The following is an 18574-nucleotide window of genomic DNA, read 5'->3' on the forward strand; positions in this document are numbered from 1 at the left end:
CCAGTTCATAACAATTCCCAAGGAGCTGTGATGTCACTTATGCTTCACCCTCAACTCCACCTCTTCCAGCAGCTTAATATAAAACAAAAGGTGGGTAGTCATTTGATGGACAACACATTCTCAAGAGCATCTCCACTTTGAGATATTAAAAAATACAGACAGACATCTTCACTATTCTTTATTTTTTTATTTTTCTGCCTACTGTAATTAAACAGGGTTTTTCCTTGATGAACTCAAACCATCTCATACATCTCTTCCTCATTTTACTCACCCATATTTTCCATCCTTTTTGCTTGTTATTCACTTAGATTTTTGCCTTCTCTTGCTTCTTGGCAAATGTTTTTGTTTAGTTGGATGACTTCTGGCCTCTGAGAAACTTCTAGTTTTGGGTTATTCTTTCCTCTGGTCAGAGTCATTTTGCTTCATTGTGCAAGCTGACCTGTACAGTTCTAATCAAATCTGCCATTTCCAAAACTATCATAGTATAGCCACACATCACAACTCTAAGGCAATCTTAGATCCTAGAAGACAGCAGGAAATTGCCGGGCAGATAAAACAACATGAGAATAAAGAAAACAATACGATGTACAAAACAGAACAAAAATGTTCTCAACCCACTGATACACCTAACAGCAGGCAGAAGCATTAGAAATATTGTTAACTCACTGGTGTAAAGCATATGGTCAAACAATCAAACAGTACTTCAGCAGCAGAGCTCTTAACCTGCGATAACTCCAATGTTAACATGTTTGTTCCATTTAGATTTCAGAGTCAATTTGTCAACAGGATTATCTAAATACCAGTAACGGCACACTGCACAATAACATATAGTGAACACACTTGACTTGAGCATTCAGGATTTTAAATCACTTGTAGCTTGCAAACCGGTTGACCTATTGACCTGAAATTTGGTACACATATACTACATGATGTCTACTATCCACTTTTGGGGTGATGATTCACCTCCAAGGTTATCCCTCTTTTTATTTTTATTTTATTTTGTGATAGAATCAACTCTCGGCAGTGGGCAGCAGGGCGGTCGTGTGGCACATATGTACGGGTGTCATTCTCATCCCTACCACCTTCGCTGTCACTTCCCCTACCTCTTTATATCTCAAATCATTCTTGAGGCAGATTGAGACTTAAGCGCCAGATTAAGTGAAAAAATTAAGGAAAATGTCCTAAGTAATTGAAACGCAAACACTGACTTAATCAGTTTTAATGTGGGTCGCTAGGGTGGAGAAAAGAAGAGCTGCTCAGGAAGCAGCAAGCATCAACCTCTGAGCAAACGAATGCTAAATGTACAGAGAAAGAGGATGAAAACTAGGAATAGACAGGTCAAGTGTATTCACTGCATGTTATCATGCAGTGCACCATTACTGGTATTTTATAATTTAATATCAGCAGTGGGTGTTTTAATGTGCCCTGTAATAGACTGACACTCTGTCCACTGTTGATTCCTGTTGTGACATTGATGCATTTGGTTAGGCTTGATCTCCGGAGACCATAACTTGAATTAAGTTGCTTCAATAATGGATGGAAAGAAGGTTGGATTATGTTGACAGCCCTCCATGTATCTGTCTTCTACTTTTCACAGGCTCAAAGATTGAAGTCTTTCCACAGAACTTTGCATAATACTCAGGATAGAAGGTGGTACTTTGCATAGTAAAAATGTAGAAGTGTGAATTAATTCAAATTAATTTGAATTTGTATGGTACTCTTCGCTGAATACAGGCTGAGAGCACTTGTTTTTATTTTCAACTGTAAACCACAGCAACATTTATGTATGTGAAAACATAAATTACATTAAAAACACAGTAAACCAGAGTAATTAACAACTGAAGATTTAAAATAAGTATTAAAAATGTACTTTAAAATTAAATTTATTTAGACATTTTCATTCAATAATGAAACAAAAACAAAGTGGTTCTATTAAGAAGTAGATGTCAGTTGCCACTGCGAAGTGTAAGCCGCGGTCTGAGTGCGAATGATCACACACTAGAAATGACCTACTTAAGTGCTCTTCACAGATTAGTCTCTTCTTAACATTTCATAGTGGTGAGTGAGTGGAAATGCTGTTTGTAGTGCTGGCCTCATTTTTTGTAACTGAAGGACTTGATTCCAGACTTACCAACCACTACTCTTCAGCAGGTAGATGGCCTCAATGTGCATAATGTATTACTTGTGTTCGATGAGCCTCTGTCCCAGTTCTAGAGTTCACATTTGGAATTTAGCACATTGTATCTCAGCACATTGTATCTCATCGTAATGCATTCTAATGGAGTTTGCAAACTTAATTCTCCATCAAAGTCAGTAAATTTCTTACTAAAAACTTAGATATGATTAGATTAGAACTACTTAAGATACTTTGATAAATAAATCTTATAGGAGATGTATCAGTCACATCAACGTGAGGGGAGACCCAGGAGCACATTCTGATCATGCTAGAGGGTTTCTGTTAGTCAGATGGCCTGTAAGAACCTTGGAGTTGCCTAGGAAGCACTGGAGTCTTGCTAGAGATAACAGTCTTCTGGCTTTGCTTAGGCTATTATCAGCACCATTCTCATCAGAAAAGTGGTCTGAAAAAGGGCAGGTGAGACACTGAAAGTGTTTAATGTAAATTAATAAGAAATGCATACAGTCATGAAAAAGTAAGTACACCCAATAGCAACTATTGACTTTTTCAACATATTTGAAAAGGCAAACAGTAGATCTTCATGGCAATAGTGTCTACAGATAAAGGGGATATACCTCATTAAAAGCAGAAGAAAAATATGCCTTTTCAATCATATATTCAATTAAAATACTGTATAAATGGATGTAATGGTGAACTGGGGAAAAAGTATGTTTGCTCTTGACCTCAGAAGCTGGTATTGCCCGCTTTAGCAGAAATGACTTCTTAAAGACATTTTGCATAACTGCCTGCCAGTCTCTGACATTGACTTTGTGAAATTTTTGACCACTCCTCCATGCAAAATTCCTTCAGTTTCAAGAAGTGTATGGGATTTCACATATGTACTGCCCATAGGATTCAAAACAGGCCTTTGACTAGGCCATTCTATAACCTTCCATTTCTTCTCTTTGTGGCATTCCTTTTTGGATTTAATAGTGTGCTTATTGTGTTGAAAAGTCAATTTCTGGTTCATTTTAAAATTGGGAGAAATGGCCTCACATTTTCCTCAAACACTTTGATACAATGAATAACTGATAGTTTACTTAATCACTGCAAGATGCCCATGCCCTGAGGCAGCAAAGCAACTCCAAACCATAACATTTCCACCACCATGTTTCAGAGTTGGTATTAAGTTCTTCTCCTGAAATGCTCTTTTCACTTTGTACCAAACATGTCTACTGTTAGTGTGACCAAACAACTCTAAATAACAACTTTAAATAATATGTCCATAGCACATTGTCCGAGAAGGCTTACTCTTTGCCTATATGTTCTATGGCAAACTGTAGTTGTGATCAGTCTCTTTTCATTTTGACACCAACTGTTGCAAGAGTTACCTGCAGATCCTGCAATGAAATTTTGGGGTTGTTGGAGACTTGGTTTAGTATCAAACATTTACTACAACTAAATTCTGGCCTATTTAGAGCCATGGATTAACACAGAACAACACCACGGGTATTAACATTTGCAGGAGAGAACAAAAAAGGTAAGAAATCGCACAAGGCTTTGAATTTCGAGAGGATTAAATAAAAGAAAACCCTAAAGGATAATCAGGTGAAAATGAAGGTGAAAAAAGGCCACATTACCTGTTCAGAGCCCATTTTACTATAAGATGTATGCTGCTTCTGAGGCATGTACAGTGGAGTCAGAAAGTGTTTAGACATCTTCACTTTCTTCACATTACTGTGCTGTGGATTTAGCTTAAAACCGAGAAATTTGCCGTTTTTGCCATTTGCTTTACAAGGCAAGATATATCAAATATTTTAAATTTTATTCTATCACCTTTCTTTCACAGGTAATTTAGCTAATATATACTGTACATAGTACATGCTATTTTCACTTTTTTGTGTGCAAAAATAGTTAGTGCATCTCTTCCTTTTGGCTTTTGATGATCATTATACTTTTGTTTGTCTATCTTACAGGCCCCAGGATGTTCTCAGACCATTCTCTGCCTGCTTACCTAAGGTTTGGTTACTTTATTTTGTCTTGTTCCTTTCTCTTTGACCAACCACTTTTCCATTTGACCAATTAAGTTTGTCTTCCCCATGCCAGTGTGGTGATGCCCCAATCCTTCCTGTACTTCTAGTGGAGAAAAAAAAAGCAAGCCACATTGTCAAATTATTAGGAATGGATTAGGACGTGAAAGAGAAAAGAATGTGTGACGATGCTCCCCTTCCTTTCTGCGAGCCTCTTGAACCTGACACTGTCAGTACCGTAACTGAGATGAGCCGGGCAGAAGAGGACACACTAAGCAAGGGAATTGTGATAAAGTGCAAACATGCTTTTAATAAAAAAACAAGTCCAAAACAGTGTACAAACTACAGTGTTTTCAAATCCATAATACATAATCCAATAAAATGAAGGCGTCAGTGGAGATTAAAAGTTATGATAAATAAATCCATTAAAAGCAGAGGTTAAAAAACACAGTCATTGGATCCTTAATGTTCTTTTTAGAACAGGATGATCCCAGCCAACCTCCTTCTTCGTCTTCCTGGCTCACCCATAACTCGTGCAGCCAGTGGAGACTCAACAGCCTTCATCACTTGACCCCTGTCTTGGTTGCCACCAAACAGCTCCAGCCAGACCATCCGAGGTTGGTACTCTTCCCGTCATCCTTCATGCACCCACAGTCATACCTCAGATCACTGGAGAGGTCATCTGCTGTGCTCTCCCAACTCCACACAAATGATCAGTGGGGTGAACCAGCCCCTAGAGCGCTAAAACCTACGCTCCTTTGCAGGTCCCCTGATCATGTTGCCTTTCCTCCCAAGGTGGCCGGATCGTCCTGCCCGAGACTGCTTTTCTGATTCTTTTTAACCTCCAAAGCCAATTCTCGTCTGACACATTCAACCAAAACCAAATTAAAATACTATATACAATACTATAAGAAAATTCTGAACAAATTACAAAATTTTTGATATAATACTCACCCAGATTATCCTGAGAATCTGGACAGAGAGGTAAACAGAAAGAAAGGCCGGAATGCCAGTGTAAGTTAAATGCCATCAAGGACAAATGAGTTTTAAGTTGTTTTTGAAACAATGAATTGAGTCAGCTGATCTCATTAATTTAGGGAGGTCGTTCAAAAGTCTGGGTGCTATATGGATAAAAGTTCTGTCACCCCTTGAGTGCAGATTAGTTTGGGGCACAGCGAGATTGACAAAATAAGTGGGCTTTAGTGAGTGAACAGGAGCATAACGATGGAGGTCACTGATGTGTCCAGTGCAAGGCAATTTAAAGCTTTGTAGGCTATTAATAGAGCTTTATATTCAATCTTGTAAGAAACAAGGAGCTAGTTAAGGCAAGGCATGATTGGTGTAATGAGCTCACTGTTATTGTTGTTGTTAGGACTCTTACAGCAGAGTTTTGAATCAACTGGAGCTGTGATATAAGATTTCAAGGAGCAACTGTCAGCACAGAGTTACAATAATCGATGCAGGATGTGATAAAAGCATGGACAAGTTACTCAGCATTAGAAAAGGAGAGGAATGAGCGAACACGGGATATGTTATGGAGGTGGAAGTAAGAAAGTTTCCTAATGTGGTTTAATAATGTAGGTGGAATAAGAAAAGAAGGAATCAAAAATGACTCCAAGATTCCTTGCAGTTGAAGGTCTGATGAGATCATTACCAAGAGTAAATGAGAAGGAGCTCATTGTATTACGTTGACCTTTAGTGCCATTTTGCAGGAGTTCAGTTTTGTTAAAGTTTAATTTTAAAGAGTTATGTTCCATCCCAGATTTAATTTCACTGAGGCAAGTTTTGAGCTGAGGAAGCACTGATGAAGTTTCACTTTTAACATTGAAATAGAGTTGAGTATCATCTGCATAAAAATGACAAACCAGTCCATAGCTACAAATAATATGGCCCAAGGCAGCATATCGATACAGAAAAGCAGAGGACTGATGACAGAGGAACTCTTTGTGTGACCAACGCTGAGCTGGACGTGATTTTGCCAAGACTAACAACCTTGTTCCTATCAGTCAGATAGGAACTAAACCACTGGAGAGCAGTGCCAGAGATGCCCAAATGTTCTCCATTCTGGCAAGTAGGATGTCATGTCTGACCATGTCAAATGCTGCACTAAGCTCTAACAGAATTAATATGCTGGTTTGTCCAGAGTCTGCTGTCATAAGCAAATCATTAGTTACCTGAAGAAGAGCAGTTTCATAGCTATGCTGAGCTCTGAAACCAGACTGAAAGGCTGCCATCAAGTTATTGGAAGTATTGGTGAGTTGGGAGGATACAACATGCTTAAGAACTTCTGACAGAAATGGTAAATGAGAAATAGGTTGAAAATTGTTAAGATTGTCAGGATGAAGACCAGACTTTTTTAACACTGGAGGTGCATAAGTGAGTTTAAAGGTGGCTGGCATAAATCCAGCATCAAGGCGTGTATTTATTATTGTTGTAACAGTTGAGATTATGGCATGAAGGCAGGATCTGAGAGGTGTGGTGGGGATGGGGTCCAGTACACAAGTTGTAGGCCTCATCTTACAAAGCAGGCCTTTAACAAATATAGATGTGACTGGTGAAATTTTAGAAAAGTAGCGTGATGGACTGGAAGACTTTGAAAGATATAAATAATTGGTAGATTTGTGTTAGTTGAATTATTTAGATTTTTTAATTTTATTAAGGAAAAAGTAGAGGAAATTTTCACAGTATTCAGTACTGAAGGTAATTGGGCCACATGCAGGCTGAAGTTTAGAAACTACAGAGAACAAAACCCTCGGGCTACTGTTTATTATTCTGCTATAATGTGTGTTCTTGGCTGCAGTTAGTGCATCTCTGTATGTCCTTTTATGGGACTCTGGGAGAAACACCAATTCTTTACTAACTTATTTTGTTAAACAACAAGATTTGTATTATTAGAGTAGAATAATAACAATTAGTAATACTCAGTAATAATTAGTAATAGTAATTAATTTTATGAACTTGAACTCCTGCTGATAAAATGTTTTTTTCTTTAAAGTGGCAGTCACTACTGTCCATTGGTAAGCATTTTAAAGAGGAAGTGGGCAGCAGTAAAAATGAAACTAAACGGTTTTGAGTTCATTCTAGAGTAAAAGTTTTCAGTGCCTCATTTCTTTATTACTTTCCATTAAATTAAATGAAGGACCAACATTGTTTGTTTTGGTAATTAGAACAAAAGTATGAAAAGATTACATTGGCAACTGATGAAACAACTTGATGTGCATTACCTGGTCATTCATTTCGCAGAGGTGCAGTGAGAAAGGAGAACATCTAGGTTACTTCATGGAGAAACAGCTATGAATAACAAATAATAAAAATAGGCTTTGACTAGATAGATAGATAGATAGATAGATAGATAGATAGATAGATAGATAGATAGATAGATAGATAGATAGATAGATAGATAGATAGATAGATAGATAGATAGATAGATAGATAGATAGATAGATAGATAGATACTGTATGCAGTTTTGGTCTCCAGGCTACAAAAAGGACATAGCAGTGCTGGAAAAAATCCAGAGAAGAGCAACCAAGGTCATGCCAGGGCTAGAGGGGATGAATTATGAAGAAAGATTAAAAGAGCTGAGCCTTTTCAGTTTAAGCAAAATAAGATTAAGACATGATTGAAGTGTTTAAAATTATGAAGTGGATCAAGACTGTTATTTTAAAATGAGTTCATATAGAATACAGGGACAGAGCTGGAAATTTGTTAAGGGTAAATTTCGCACAAACATTAGGAAGTTTTTCTTTACACATGTGGTAATCCAAGTTCAGTGGCTGTAGAAATAAAGCAAATATAGAGACAGTCGCTTAGCTTCTCATGGACATTTAAAAAAATGTTGGAGAAATAAAGTTTTTATTTACCTGTTTTAGTGCCCCTCTTCCCAGATTAGCACAGCAGTGGCACAAAGTTGCTCAAAGGGCTGCCTGGAGGCCTACAAGGGCTCTGAGAGCAAGCCGTTGAGCTCAGACTAGCCAACCCCTAGGCATGCGTCTGAAGCTGTCTTTTGAGTGCACGCATAGTTTCTAGCACCCAACTGCAGAGGCACGCTCCTTTAACCACTGAAGGAGAGAAGGTGAAAGTGCTATGTTTAAATTCAGAGGAACAGGTCAGAAGGATAGAGAGCACAGTTTCAGAGTAGCAGGGAATGGGAACGGAAGTGGAAGCGGGAGAAAATAAAACAGCAATCACATATCAGAGGCCAAACAATAAGCCTTCACGTCACCAAGACAGATGGATATGCTCACATGCACGAGTGCGGGAACTTTTAAATAGGGTGGACTGCATCTGAGCAGGTGTGGATGAATGGTACACATTTTGATGTGACGATTTATCGGAAGACATTGCTTTTATCAGTTCATTCATGCACATCTCAACACTCCCAAAGCCACTAAATAACCTATCAGTCACATCTTTGGGGTTCTAGAAGATAGACCAAAATGCCTCAACATGACACAAGGAGAACTTTCAAACAATACATGGACAGTGTCCAGGTGTGGGATTTGAACCCACAACCACAGCTGTTCTACACACTATGCCACTAATAGTTTTGGGGGTCAGTTTAAAAAATAATGAATAATGTTTAGATGATAAAGTTATAAAAATAAGTAAATGCATGCAAATATGATAGCTACTTCATGAAATACTGCATTTAAAGAATGAGGTACTAGAAATGCTAAATTTATGAAAAGTCAGTCTTTTTATTTCTGCTAAGCACACTAAATGGGAACAAAAATTATAACATCCTTCTTTATTCTTTTTTTAACTCAGTTCATGACTTTTTGCTTCAATATGAAAGTGCAACACAGCGCACTGGCTCTATAAAGTCAAATTTTATTAGAAAGTCAATTTTTTGTTTTTGTATATGAGTTGGAGACAGTGGCACTGAACAGAAAGCAGGAGACAAAGCTGGAGGTAGCAGAGTTAAAGATGCTAAGATTTGCACTGGGTGTGACGAGGATGGATAGGATTAGAAATGTGTACATTAGAGGGTCAGCTCAAGTTGGACGGCTGGGAGACAAAGTCAGAGAGGCAAGATTGCGTTGGTTTGGACATGTGCAGAGAAGAGATGTTGAGTATATTGGGAGGAGGATGTTAAAGATAGAGCTGCCAGGGAAGAGGAAAAGAGGAAGGCCTAAGAGAAGGTTTATGGATTTGGTGAGAGAGGACATGCAGGTGATGGGTGTAACAGAACAAGATGCAGAGGACAGAAAGATATGGAAGAAGATGATCCGCTGTGGTAACCCCTAACGGGAGCAGCCGAAAGAAGAAGAAGAATATCCCTTACTAAGGACAATGCTGTGGTTAATAAAGAGCAGTAAAACAGACTAATTATAGGAACATTTAAAAAATGATTATCTGTTGCTGCTGCCTGCCTTGCACTGGATAGTACAACCCGTTAACCCAGACGTGAAGAAGTAGGTTAGACAATGAATGGATAGATCAATTTCTGCATATTGATTTAACTTAAGCTAATTAAACCAGAAAGAGGGTTGTCTCAAATAGTGGAGCAGCTGTTAAAATGTGGCTTCAACATGAAAATGTGAATTTAAGTTACAGGTACCAATGAATGTGTTCATTCACATTAGTAATGCAGTACCAATTAATACAACTGTGCTTTCCTGGTTTGGCCTGCTGAAGGAAACCTCAGCCTAGCTGAAGAGGTGGTGCAATACTCACAAATTAAATATATTCCAAAAGCCTTCAGAGTGCTTTGCCTCTGTAATTGATCTATTTCAGAATGATTCATTTTTTAAAGATTTAGTGGTTTTGGCTTTAATTATTAAAGCACAAAGTGTTAAGTGTTTGAATGCTTTGATTCAGGATATGCTGATAATGTACTAAATAGTTAAATATATAATAATAATAATAATAATAATAATAATAATAATAATAATACATTTTATTTATATAGCACCTTTCCCATGCTCAGGGCACTTCACAGAGTCTTAGAAACAACAGCAGGGTATATGTAACATTGGATACAAATGTTTTCCTGAATAGAACAATGAAACAGATAACAAAGTATTAAATAGAATAAAGGATAATAAACCAGAGTAAAATACTAAATTCAATACTAAAAGAAAAAACCTAACAAATAACCTAATTTGTGATATAACAGACACACAAATTATCCTGATCACCTGGACAGACAGGTAAACTGAAAGAAAGGGCAGAATGTTAAGTTAATAGCCTTTCTAAATAGACGAGTTTTAAGTTGTTTTTTAAAAGAATGAATGGAGTCAGCTGATCTAATTAATATTGGGTGGTCATTCCAAAGTCTGGGTGCTATGGAGCTGAAGGTCCTGCTGTCACCCATGGAGTGCAGGTTAGTGTGAGGCACAACAAGATGACCAGAATCAGAGGACCTTAGTTGGCGAACAGGCACATAGTGATTTAGAAGGTCACTGATGTAGTCCGGTGCAAGGCCATTTAAAGCTTTGTAGGTTATTAATAGAATTTTATATTCAATTCTGTAAGACACAGGGAGCCAGTGAAGGTGAAGAAGGATGGGTGTTATGTGCTCGCTGTTGCTGGTTTGTGTCAGGACTCTTGCAGCCAAGTTTTGAGTCAACTGGAGCTGTGATATAAGATTAGTAACTGTTTCTGATGAAAAGCAAACTTTCGGGATGTGGATCAATCCTAAAATTTTGTAAAAATAATGTTATTGACAGACTTACAAATTCCAGGCATGGAAAGCTCAGATAGTTTTCTTGGTGGATGTAAACTTTATGATTCATGAGGTAAGAGCCTGTGATATCAAGTCCACTACAGCACCATTTTTAGATTCTTATCTATCGACTTTGCTCCTTAAGCCCAAAAATTATATAGTGTAAACTGCAAAAATGCATCTTAAGAGAGGTTCTGGACTATAGGGGTCCTCATGTAGTAGACCACCTGGACCTACGGCAGTTTGCCTATCGGATAGATTGGAGTGGAGGATGCAATTATAAATCTGCTCCATAAGGCTTATTCTCACCTGGACAAAGTTGGCAACACTGTGAAGATTATGTTTTTTGATTTCTCCAGGAACTTCCAGCCATCCCTTTTAAGGGGTAAACTCAGAGGTATGCAGGTGGATGAGCCAATGTGTCCTGGATGATGGACTATGTGTTGGGCAGATTGCAGATGTGAGCAACACTTGAGCACCACAAGAAACAGTTCTGCCCTTTGCTCCTCATTCTGTACACTTCAGACTACAAATATAATACCAGGTCATGTCACTTGCAGAAATTCTCAGATATTCTGTACTTATGGTGTGCATTGATAAACAGGATGAGACAGAATATAGGAGTCTGTGGAAAAGTTTGTTTCTTGGTGCAAAGAGAATTGTCTGCATCTTAATATCAGTAAAATCAAGGAACTGGTTATTGACTTCCGCTGCACCAAAGTACCTCTATGTTCAGTTACTATTCAGGGAGTGGATGTAGAGGTGGTCCACTCCTACAAGTACATGGGGGTATACATCAGCAACAGACTGGACTGGTCTCAGAACACAGAGGAACAAAATGAGAAAGAGCAGAACAGGCTCTTTTTTTTTAATGAGACTGGCATTCCATTAATGTGGGAAGTGATATCCTTCACATCTTCTACAACTCTGATGTTCAGTGTGATTTCTACACTATGGCACTCTGGAAATTAACATCACTTCAAGAGAGTCCCACTGAATCAACAAACTAATTAAAAGGGCAGGTTTGGTTATGGGGCACATCTTGTCCTTGACACACTAACACTAAGGACTTTCAACCAATGAATTATTCAGCAGGAGTTTTTCAAGAAACACTACTGGGGCTCCTTTATACCTTTATACGTCTGTATAATGTCTCACTGTGACTGTGACAGTCGAGTTAGAAGATGTCTTTATTTTTAACTTTCTTCCTTTATAGTCATTCTGATGTTTTTTTTCAGACCACAGTGTGTCTAATTCTTTCTTTATTTATTTAATGACCTTCTGTAAAAAGCCAGATTTCTCCCTGAATAAATAAAGTGCTATCTATCTATCTATCTATCTATCTATCTATCTATCTATCTATCTATCTATCTATCTATCTATCTATCTATCTATCTATCTATCTATCTATCTATCTATCTATCTATCTATCTATCTATCTATCTATCTATCTATCTATCTATCTATCTATCTATCTAATCAACACAAAAATGTCAAAGTTCAAATTATAGTAGTTATGTAATTGATTACAACTTAAAACAACATCAAATAAATTCAATTTCTTTGCCATGACATTCTTTACCTCTAGAATGTATATATTTAGAGTGCCTGTCAAAGTATTCAGTGCATTTTTGAGTGTCAGTACTTTGACATTGGCTTTTATAGTTTATAAGGTCAGCTTTGCCAGGTATATGTACACTGCAGTTCTTACATGTATATGATGATCAACATACAACACTCTGTCATGATTACAGAGCAGAAATAGATTGCCTTGAAAATTCAGCCTTCCTTCCCTTAAATAAGTATGTTACACATTTACTATTTATTAATTTAAAACTTAAGGTTTCTGACCTTATAGTCAGTCACATCAGCACCTTGTTTAATATTAAACAGCCAACATGCAACAATCTAAGGATTTATTTGAAGAATTTATACATTTTTGAAGTACCAGAATAATCCAGTTTCTTATACTTAATTGTAAAGTGTTTAAAACATTTTGGAAAGTGCAACAGTATGTGGAGGAACGCTTTAATTTAAACATTTTAGACAGAACTTTCAGATGAATTCACAAATGAATGATGTAAGTGAAATCTTTGAAGATGTGAAATTGTAAAGTGGCTCAGATTGTGTATCTCTGGCCATGGCCCCATATTTACCTGATGATAACCATCAACTCATGTTATTTTTGTTTTTGACCACCTACACTTAAACACCTTTATGAATTATTTGGGCTACAATTCTCGAGTCTCTTAAATAATAATAATAAGAAGAAGAATGATAATTAACAGAAGTCACGTGATTCTTGTGTTTGTAACTTTCAGGTTTTTGGTTTTCTTTCGAATGTATTCTAGCTTATTAGGACGTTGACCTGTGAGTTTCTGTTCCTTTTCCTTTTTTTTTTTTTCAATTATCTCAGTTTTGAGTTCAGTGTAATTTGTTTTTCACTTTATTGCTGTGTAATTGTACTTTCGAAAACACATTCTCCTTTACCTTGTAATTCTAAGTCAATTGTTTATTTTGTGAATATCACTGTGAGTAAAGTGTGAATAAAGAGGTAAATCAGTGGGGTAGCTAGTTTCGGGCGGTATTGGGGGTGGCATTGTTGGCCAAAAGGCTCAGTACAATTCATGTGTAAGTAGCAGGGTTCGGAAAAATATCACTCATGAATGAAAAAAGTAAAATTCTCTGATTTTTATCCACAAATGCTTCAAACATAATTTTCAGATTGTGTTTCTGTGAGAGTGCAAGCAGGTCTTCCAACTTTCAGGGAAAACTCGGTGGTTGATGGCAGGATTAGCACACAAGCCCCTGTAAAATAAGAAACCTCACACTGTTCCACTCCATTCGGACTAGTGTGGTGCTGAGGTGTCGCCCATTTATGAGGGGCGGTGCAGCAAAGCGCTGGATCAGTGCATACTGTACTCCCAAACTCCTGCTCCGTAGAGTCGGAGAAAGGAGTAGTGAGGCCACGCCCATTTTTCACATACGGTATTATGTGACACCCTAAACATTCTTTCCCTTCACGCTGAAAAATACAAATTTCCTTCACGTAGTCTTCTTTAAAATATCTATTATTATTCCACTCGACCCTTTTATGTATCCTTTGTCGGTGGGGTTTTAGAGACTATCCCAGTATCCACTGATTCAAGTCAGAAACCATCCCTGAAACCACCCCATAACGCCGTGGACAAATTTGGAATCGTCACTTAATCTGCAAGTCCGAATGATGCGAGGTGAAAACCCACGCACTCATTCTGAAACGAAAAGAAAGAATAGTATAAAAAGGTGTGATGAAGTTGCGCTGCTTTCGTGCGTGAACACACAGCCCTCCTTCGAATTTGACTGGGCTTCGCCGCTGTAGTACCCTATCCTGATACCTACACTAGTAATTATTGTTAGTTATGAATATGATACATATGAAATTAATAACTAGCGATATAATAAATCATTGTGAAAAGATGGAATCAACAGAGAACTATTAAAAGAAAAAGCCCAATCTGTAAAGCGCGATCACTTGACATCTTCATCCAGTCATTGTAGTCCAGTTCAAAGTCGAGGAGAGCCCGTGAGCTCAAGGCAAGACCAACCCTGGACGGGACGCCATGCAGTTCAGTGCACACAACCCTTACGTGGCCAACTGGGGGTGTCCGCGTAACATGTCACACACAACAATAGGACGTGGAAAGAAAATCGAAACACACGGAGTAAGTTATAGTGCTCGGAGTTAAAGAACAAGCGCAAGCTTTACACAGGTCCGGCCCAGGATTCGAACACAGGAATCAGAAGGCCATTGGCAGCTGGGCTAATCGTTGCACCAATGCCCAAATGTGCAATATATTTGTCAGTTTACGAAGTGAAAGTGCTCGGATTCTTGTATTGTTTGTAATTTTACTACTGGGTGATCTTTATATTATTCAAACAAAACGCGGTCTTTAAGTATGTTTCGATTACATTCTTGTATTACAATATAAGAGTGATTCCACCCCGAAGAAGAAGTGGCCACTCCCGGGGAGTTGTCCACGAATTGTCCCGGATATTTAAGCAAGTGCTGCTCCTGGGGCTATAGTCACACGCGCAATAAACAGGTCAGTGACGATGCGGACTTATTCTCAAGTGACCCTTCTCCTGCTCTTCGCTAAATATCTTTGTGGTCTGCATACAGGTAAGTAACGTTTTTTAACCGCATGCTACCATGTTGTTAGACTAAGCATTTAAAGGCGTGACGGAGACTGAGCAAAGCAGGAGGGGGCAAATACAATTCACACATTCTGCAACTAATGCAACGTTTTGCCTTCCCATTGAACAAGCATTATAAAAACTGGGATGACCGCTTTCGCTATTAACAATCTTCATTTCACGAAACTGCTATTTGTTTAACTTACTTTTTCAGAAACCGTACCTTAACATTATTATTGTCATACAACGGTTTTTGATTTAGAGAACGATTTACAATGTGCAAAAGTAGGCTATAAGCTCGGATCGATAAAACAAACTAAAATTAACGCGTTAAGTAAAGCAGCGGCGCTCCTTTATTTATATGTATGATGCAGAATTGATACATAGGTATAAGCATTTCGTTTAAATTAGAACAAACTTAAATATATTTTTACATACCAAATAATAAAAAAACGTAATGCTTTTGAATTACACACATTCTATTCATATTAATTTATAGTAACATAATGTGAAAAATTGTATAGTATATTATAGTATAGCTACTGTTGGCCGAAGAAGATGAAGGAGAAGAAGATGAGGGAGACATGTCCGGAGCAGGAAGAGAGGAGGAAAGTAAAGAGAGTGGAACTGAGGGTAGGAACTTTGAATGTTGGCAGTATGACTGGTAAGAGAGTTAGCAGATATGATGGAGAGAAGGAAGGTTGATATATTGTGCGTGCAAGAGACTAAATGGAAGGGGAGTAAGGCCAGGTGGATTGGAGGTGGATTCAAATTGTTATATCATGGTGTGGATGGGAGGAGAAAATGGGGTAGGAGTTATTCTGAAGGAAAAGTATGTCAGGATTGTTTTGGAGGTGAAAAGAGTGTCAGGCAGAGTAATGATTATGAAGCTGGAAATTGGAGGTGTGATGATGAATGTTGTTAGTGCATATGCATCGCAAGTTGGGTGTGCAATGCATGAGAAAGAAGATTTTTGGAGTGAGTTGGAGGAAGTGATGAACAGTGTACCCAAGGGACAGAAAGTGGTGATTGGAGCAGGTGTCAATGGGCATGTTGGTGAAGGGAACAGTGAAGACGATGAGGTGATAGGTACATATGGTGTCAAGGAAAGGAATGAAGAAGGTCAGAGGATAGTGGATTTTGCCAAAAGGATGGACATGGCTGTGGTGAATACGTATTTTAAAAAGAGGGAGGAACACAGGGTTATGTAAAAGAGTAGGGGAAGATGCACACAGGTAGATTACATCCTATGCAGAAGAGTTGATCTGAAGGAGATTGAAGACTGCAAAGTGGTGGCAGGGGAAAGTGTAGTTAAGCAGTATAGAATGGTGGTCTGTAGGATGACGTTGGAGATCAAGAAGAGGAAGAGAAGGATCAAATGGTGGAACTTGAAACAGGAAGACTGCAACATTGAGTTTAGGGAGGAGGTGAGACAGGCACTTGGTGGCAGTGAAGAGTTACCAGACAGTTGGGAAACTACAGCAGATGTAGTAAGGGTGACAGCAAGAAGGGTGCTTGGCATGATATCTGGAAAGAGGAAGAAGGAAAAGAAAACCTGGTGGTGGAATGAGGAAATACAGGAGAGTATACAGAGGAAGAGGATGGCAAAGAAGAAGTGGGATAGTCAGAGAGATGCAGAAAGTAGAAAAGAGTACAAGGAGATAAGGCGCAAGATGAAGAGAGAGGTGGCAAAGGCAAAGAAAAAGGCATATGATGAGTTGCATGAAAGGTTGGACACTAAGAAGGGAGAAAAGGACCTGTACCGATTGGCTAGACAGAGGGACCGAGCTAGGAAACATGTGCAGCAGGTCAGGGTGATAAAGGATAAAGATGGAAATGTACTCACAAGCGAGGAGAGTGTGTTGAGCAGATGGAAAGAGTACTTGAGAGGCTGATTAATGAAGAGAATGAGAGAGAGAAGAGGTTGGATGATATGGAGATAGTGAATCAGGAAGTGCAACGGATTAGCAAGGAGGAAGTAAGGACAGCTATGAAGAGGATGAAAAATGGAAAGGCCGTTGGTCCAGATGACATACCTGTGGAAGCATGGAGGTGTTTAGGAAAGATGGCAGTGAAGTTTTTAACCAGATTGTTTAATGGAATCTTGAAAAGTGAGAGGATGCCTGATGAGTGGAGAAGAAGTATACTGGTGCCGATATTTAAGAATAAGGGGGATGTGCAGGACTGCAGTAACTACAGGGGAATAAAATTGATGAGCCACAGCATGAAATTATGGGAAAGAGTAGTGGAAGCTAGGTTAAGAAGTGAGGTGATGATTAGTGAGCAGCAGTATGGTTTCATGCCAAGAAAGAGCACCACAGATGCAATGTTTGCTCTGAGGATGTTGAAGGAGAAGTATAGAGAAGGCCAGAAGGAGTTGCATTGTGTCTTTGCGGACGTGGAGAAAGCATATGACAGGGTGCCTCGAGAGGAGCTGTGGTATTGTATGAGGAAGTTGGGAGTGTCAGAGAAGTACATAAGAGTTGTACAGGATATGTACGAGGGAAGTGTGACAGTGGTGAGGTCTGCGGTAGGAGTGACGGATGCATTCAAGATGGAGGTGGGATTACATCAGGGATCGGCTCTGAGCCCTTTCTTATTTGCACTGGTGATGGACAGGTTGACAGACGAGATTAGACAGGAGTCCCCATGGACTATGATGTTTGCTGATGACATTGTGATCTGTAGCAATAGTAGGGAGCAGGTTGAGGAGACTCTGGAGAGGTGGAGATATACTCTAGAGAGGAGAGGAATGAAGGTCAGTAGGAACAAGACAGAATACATGTGTGTAAATAAGTGGGAGGTCAGTGGAATGGCGAGGATGCACGGAGTAGAGTTGGCGAAGGTGGATGAGTTTAAATACTTTGGATCAACAGTACAGAGTAATAGGGATTGTGGAAGAGAGGTGAAAAAGAGAGTCCAGGCAGGGTGGAATAGGTGGAGTAGAGTGTCAGGAGTAATTTGTGACAGACGGGTATCAGCAAGAGTGAAAGGGGAAGGTCTACAGGATGGTAGTGAGACCAGCTATGTTATATGGGTTGGAGACGGTGGCACTGACCAGAAAGCAGGAGACAGAGCTGGAGGAGGCAGAGTTAAAGATGATAAGATTTGCACTGGGTGTGACAAGGATGGACAGGATTAGAAATGAGTACATTAGAGGGTCAGGTTAAGTTGGGCAGTTGGGAGACAAAGTCAGAGAGGAGAGATTGTGTTGGTTTGGACATGTGCAGAGATGAGATGCTGGGTATATTGGGAGAAGGATGCTAAGGATAGAACTGCCAGGGAAGAGGAAAAGAGTAAGAGAAGATTTATGGATGTGGTGAGAGAGGACATGCAGGTGATGGGTGTAACAGAACAAGATGCAGAGGACAGAAAGATATGGAAGAAGATGATCCGCTGTAGTGACCCCTAACAGGAGCAGCCGAAAGAAGAAAAAGAAGTATAGTATAGTATACAAACATACAAAATTCAGCAATGTGAGAGAAGCGCAATTATGTGGTTTTACATATTATGGTATAACATGCACACCTAATCCTCCCCGTTCCAAAATTAGAATAAAACAACACATAACAGATTCTTCTTTG

The 18574-nt window shown here is 38.9% G+C and overlaps 1 protein-coding gene across 1 annotated transcript in view; it reads left to right on the plus strand.

The window, feature by feature from the left end:
• Positions 1 to 14635: 14635 nt before the first annotated feature.
• The window catches only part of LOC114650872 (uncharacterized), a 56931-nt gene continuing 52992 nt past the window's right edge, over positions 14636 to 18574 (plus strand). The window contains exon 1 of the mRNA XM_028800781.2: positions 14636 to 14976. Coding sequence (XP_028656614.1) covers positions 14910 to 14976 — 67 coding nt within the window. The 5' untranslated portion in view covers positions 14636 to 14909. The remainder of the gene's footprint in view (positions 14977 to 18574) is intronic.

Source organism: Erpetoichthys calabaricus, chromosome 4 (genome assembly GCF_900747795.2).
Source record: "Erpetoichthys calabaricus chromosome 4, fErpCal1.3, whole genome shotgun sequence".
Classification (NCBI taxonomy): Eukaryota; Metazoa; Chordata; class Cladistia; order Polypteriformes; family Polypteridae; genus Erpetoichthys; species Erpetoichthys calabaricus.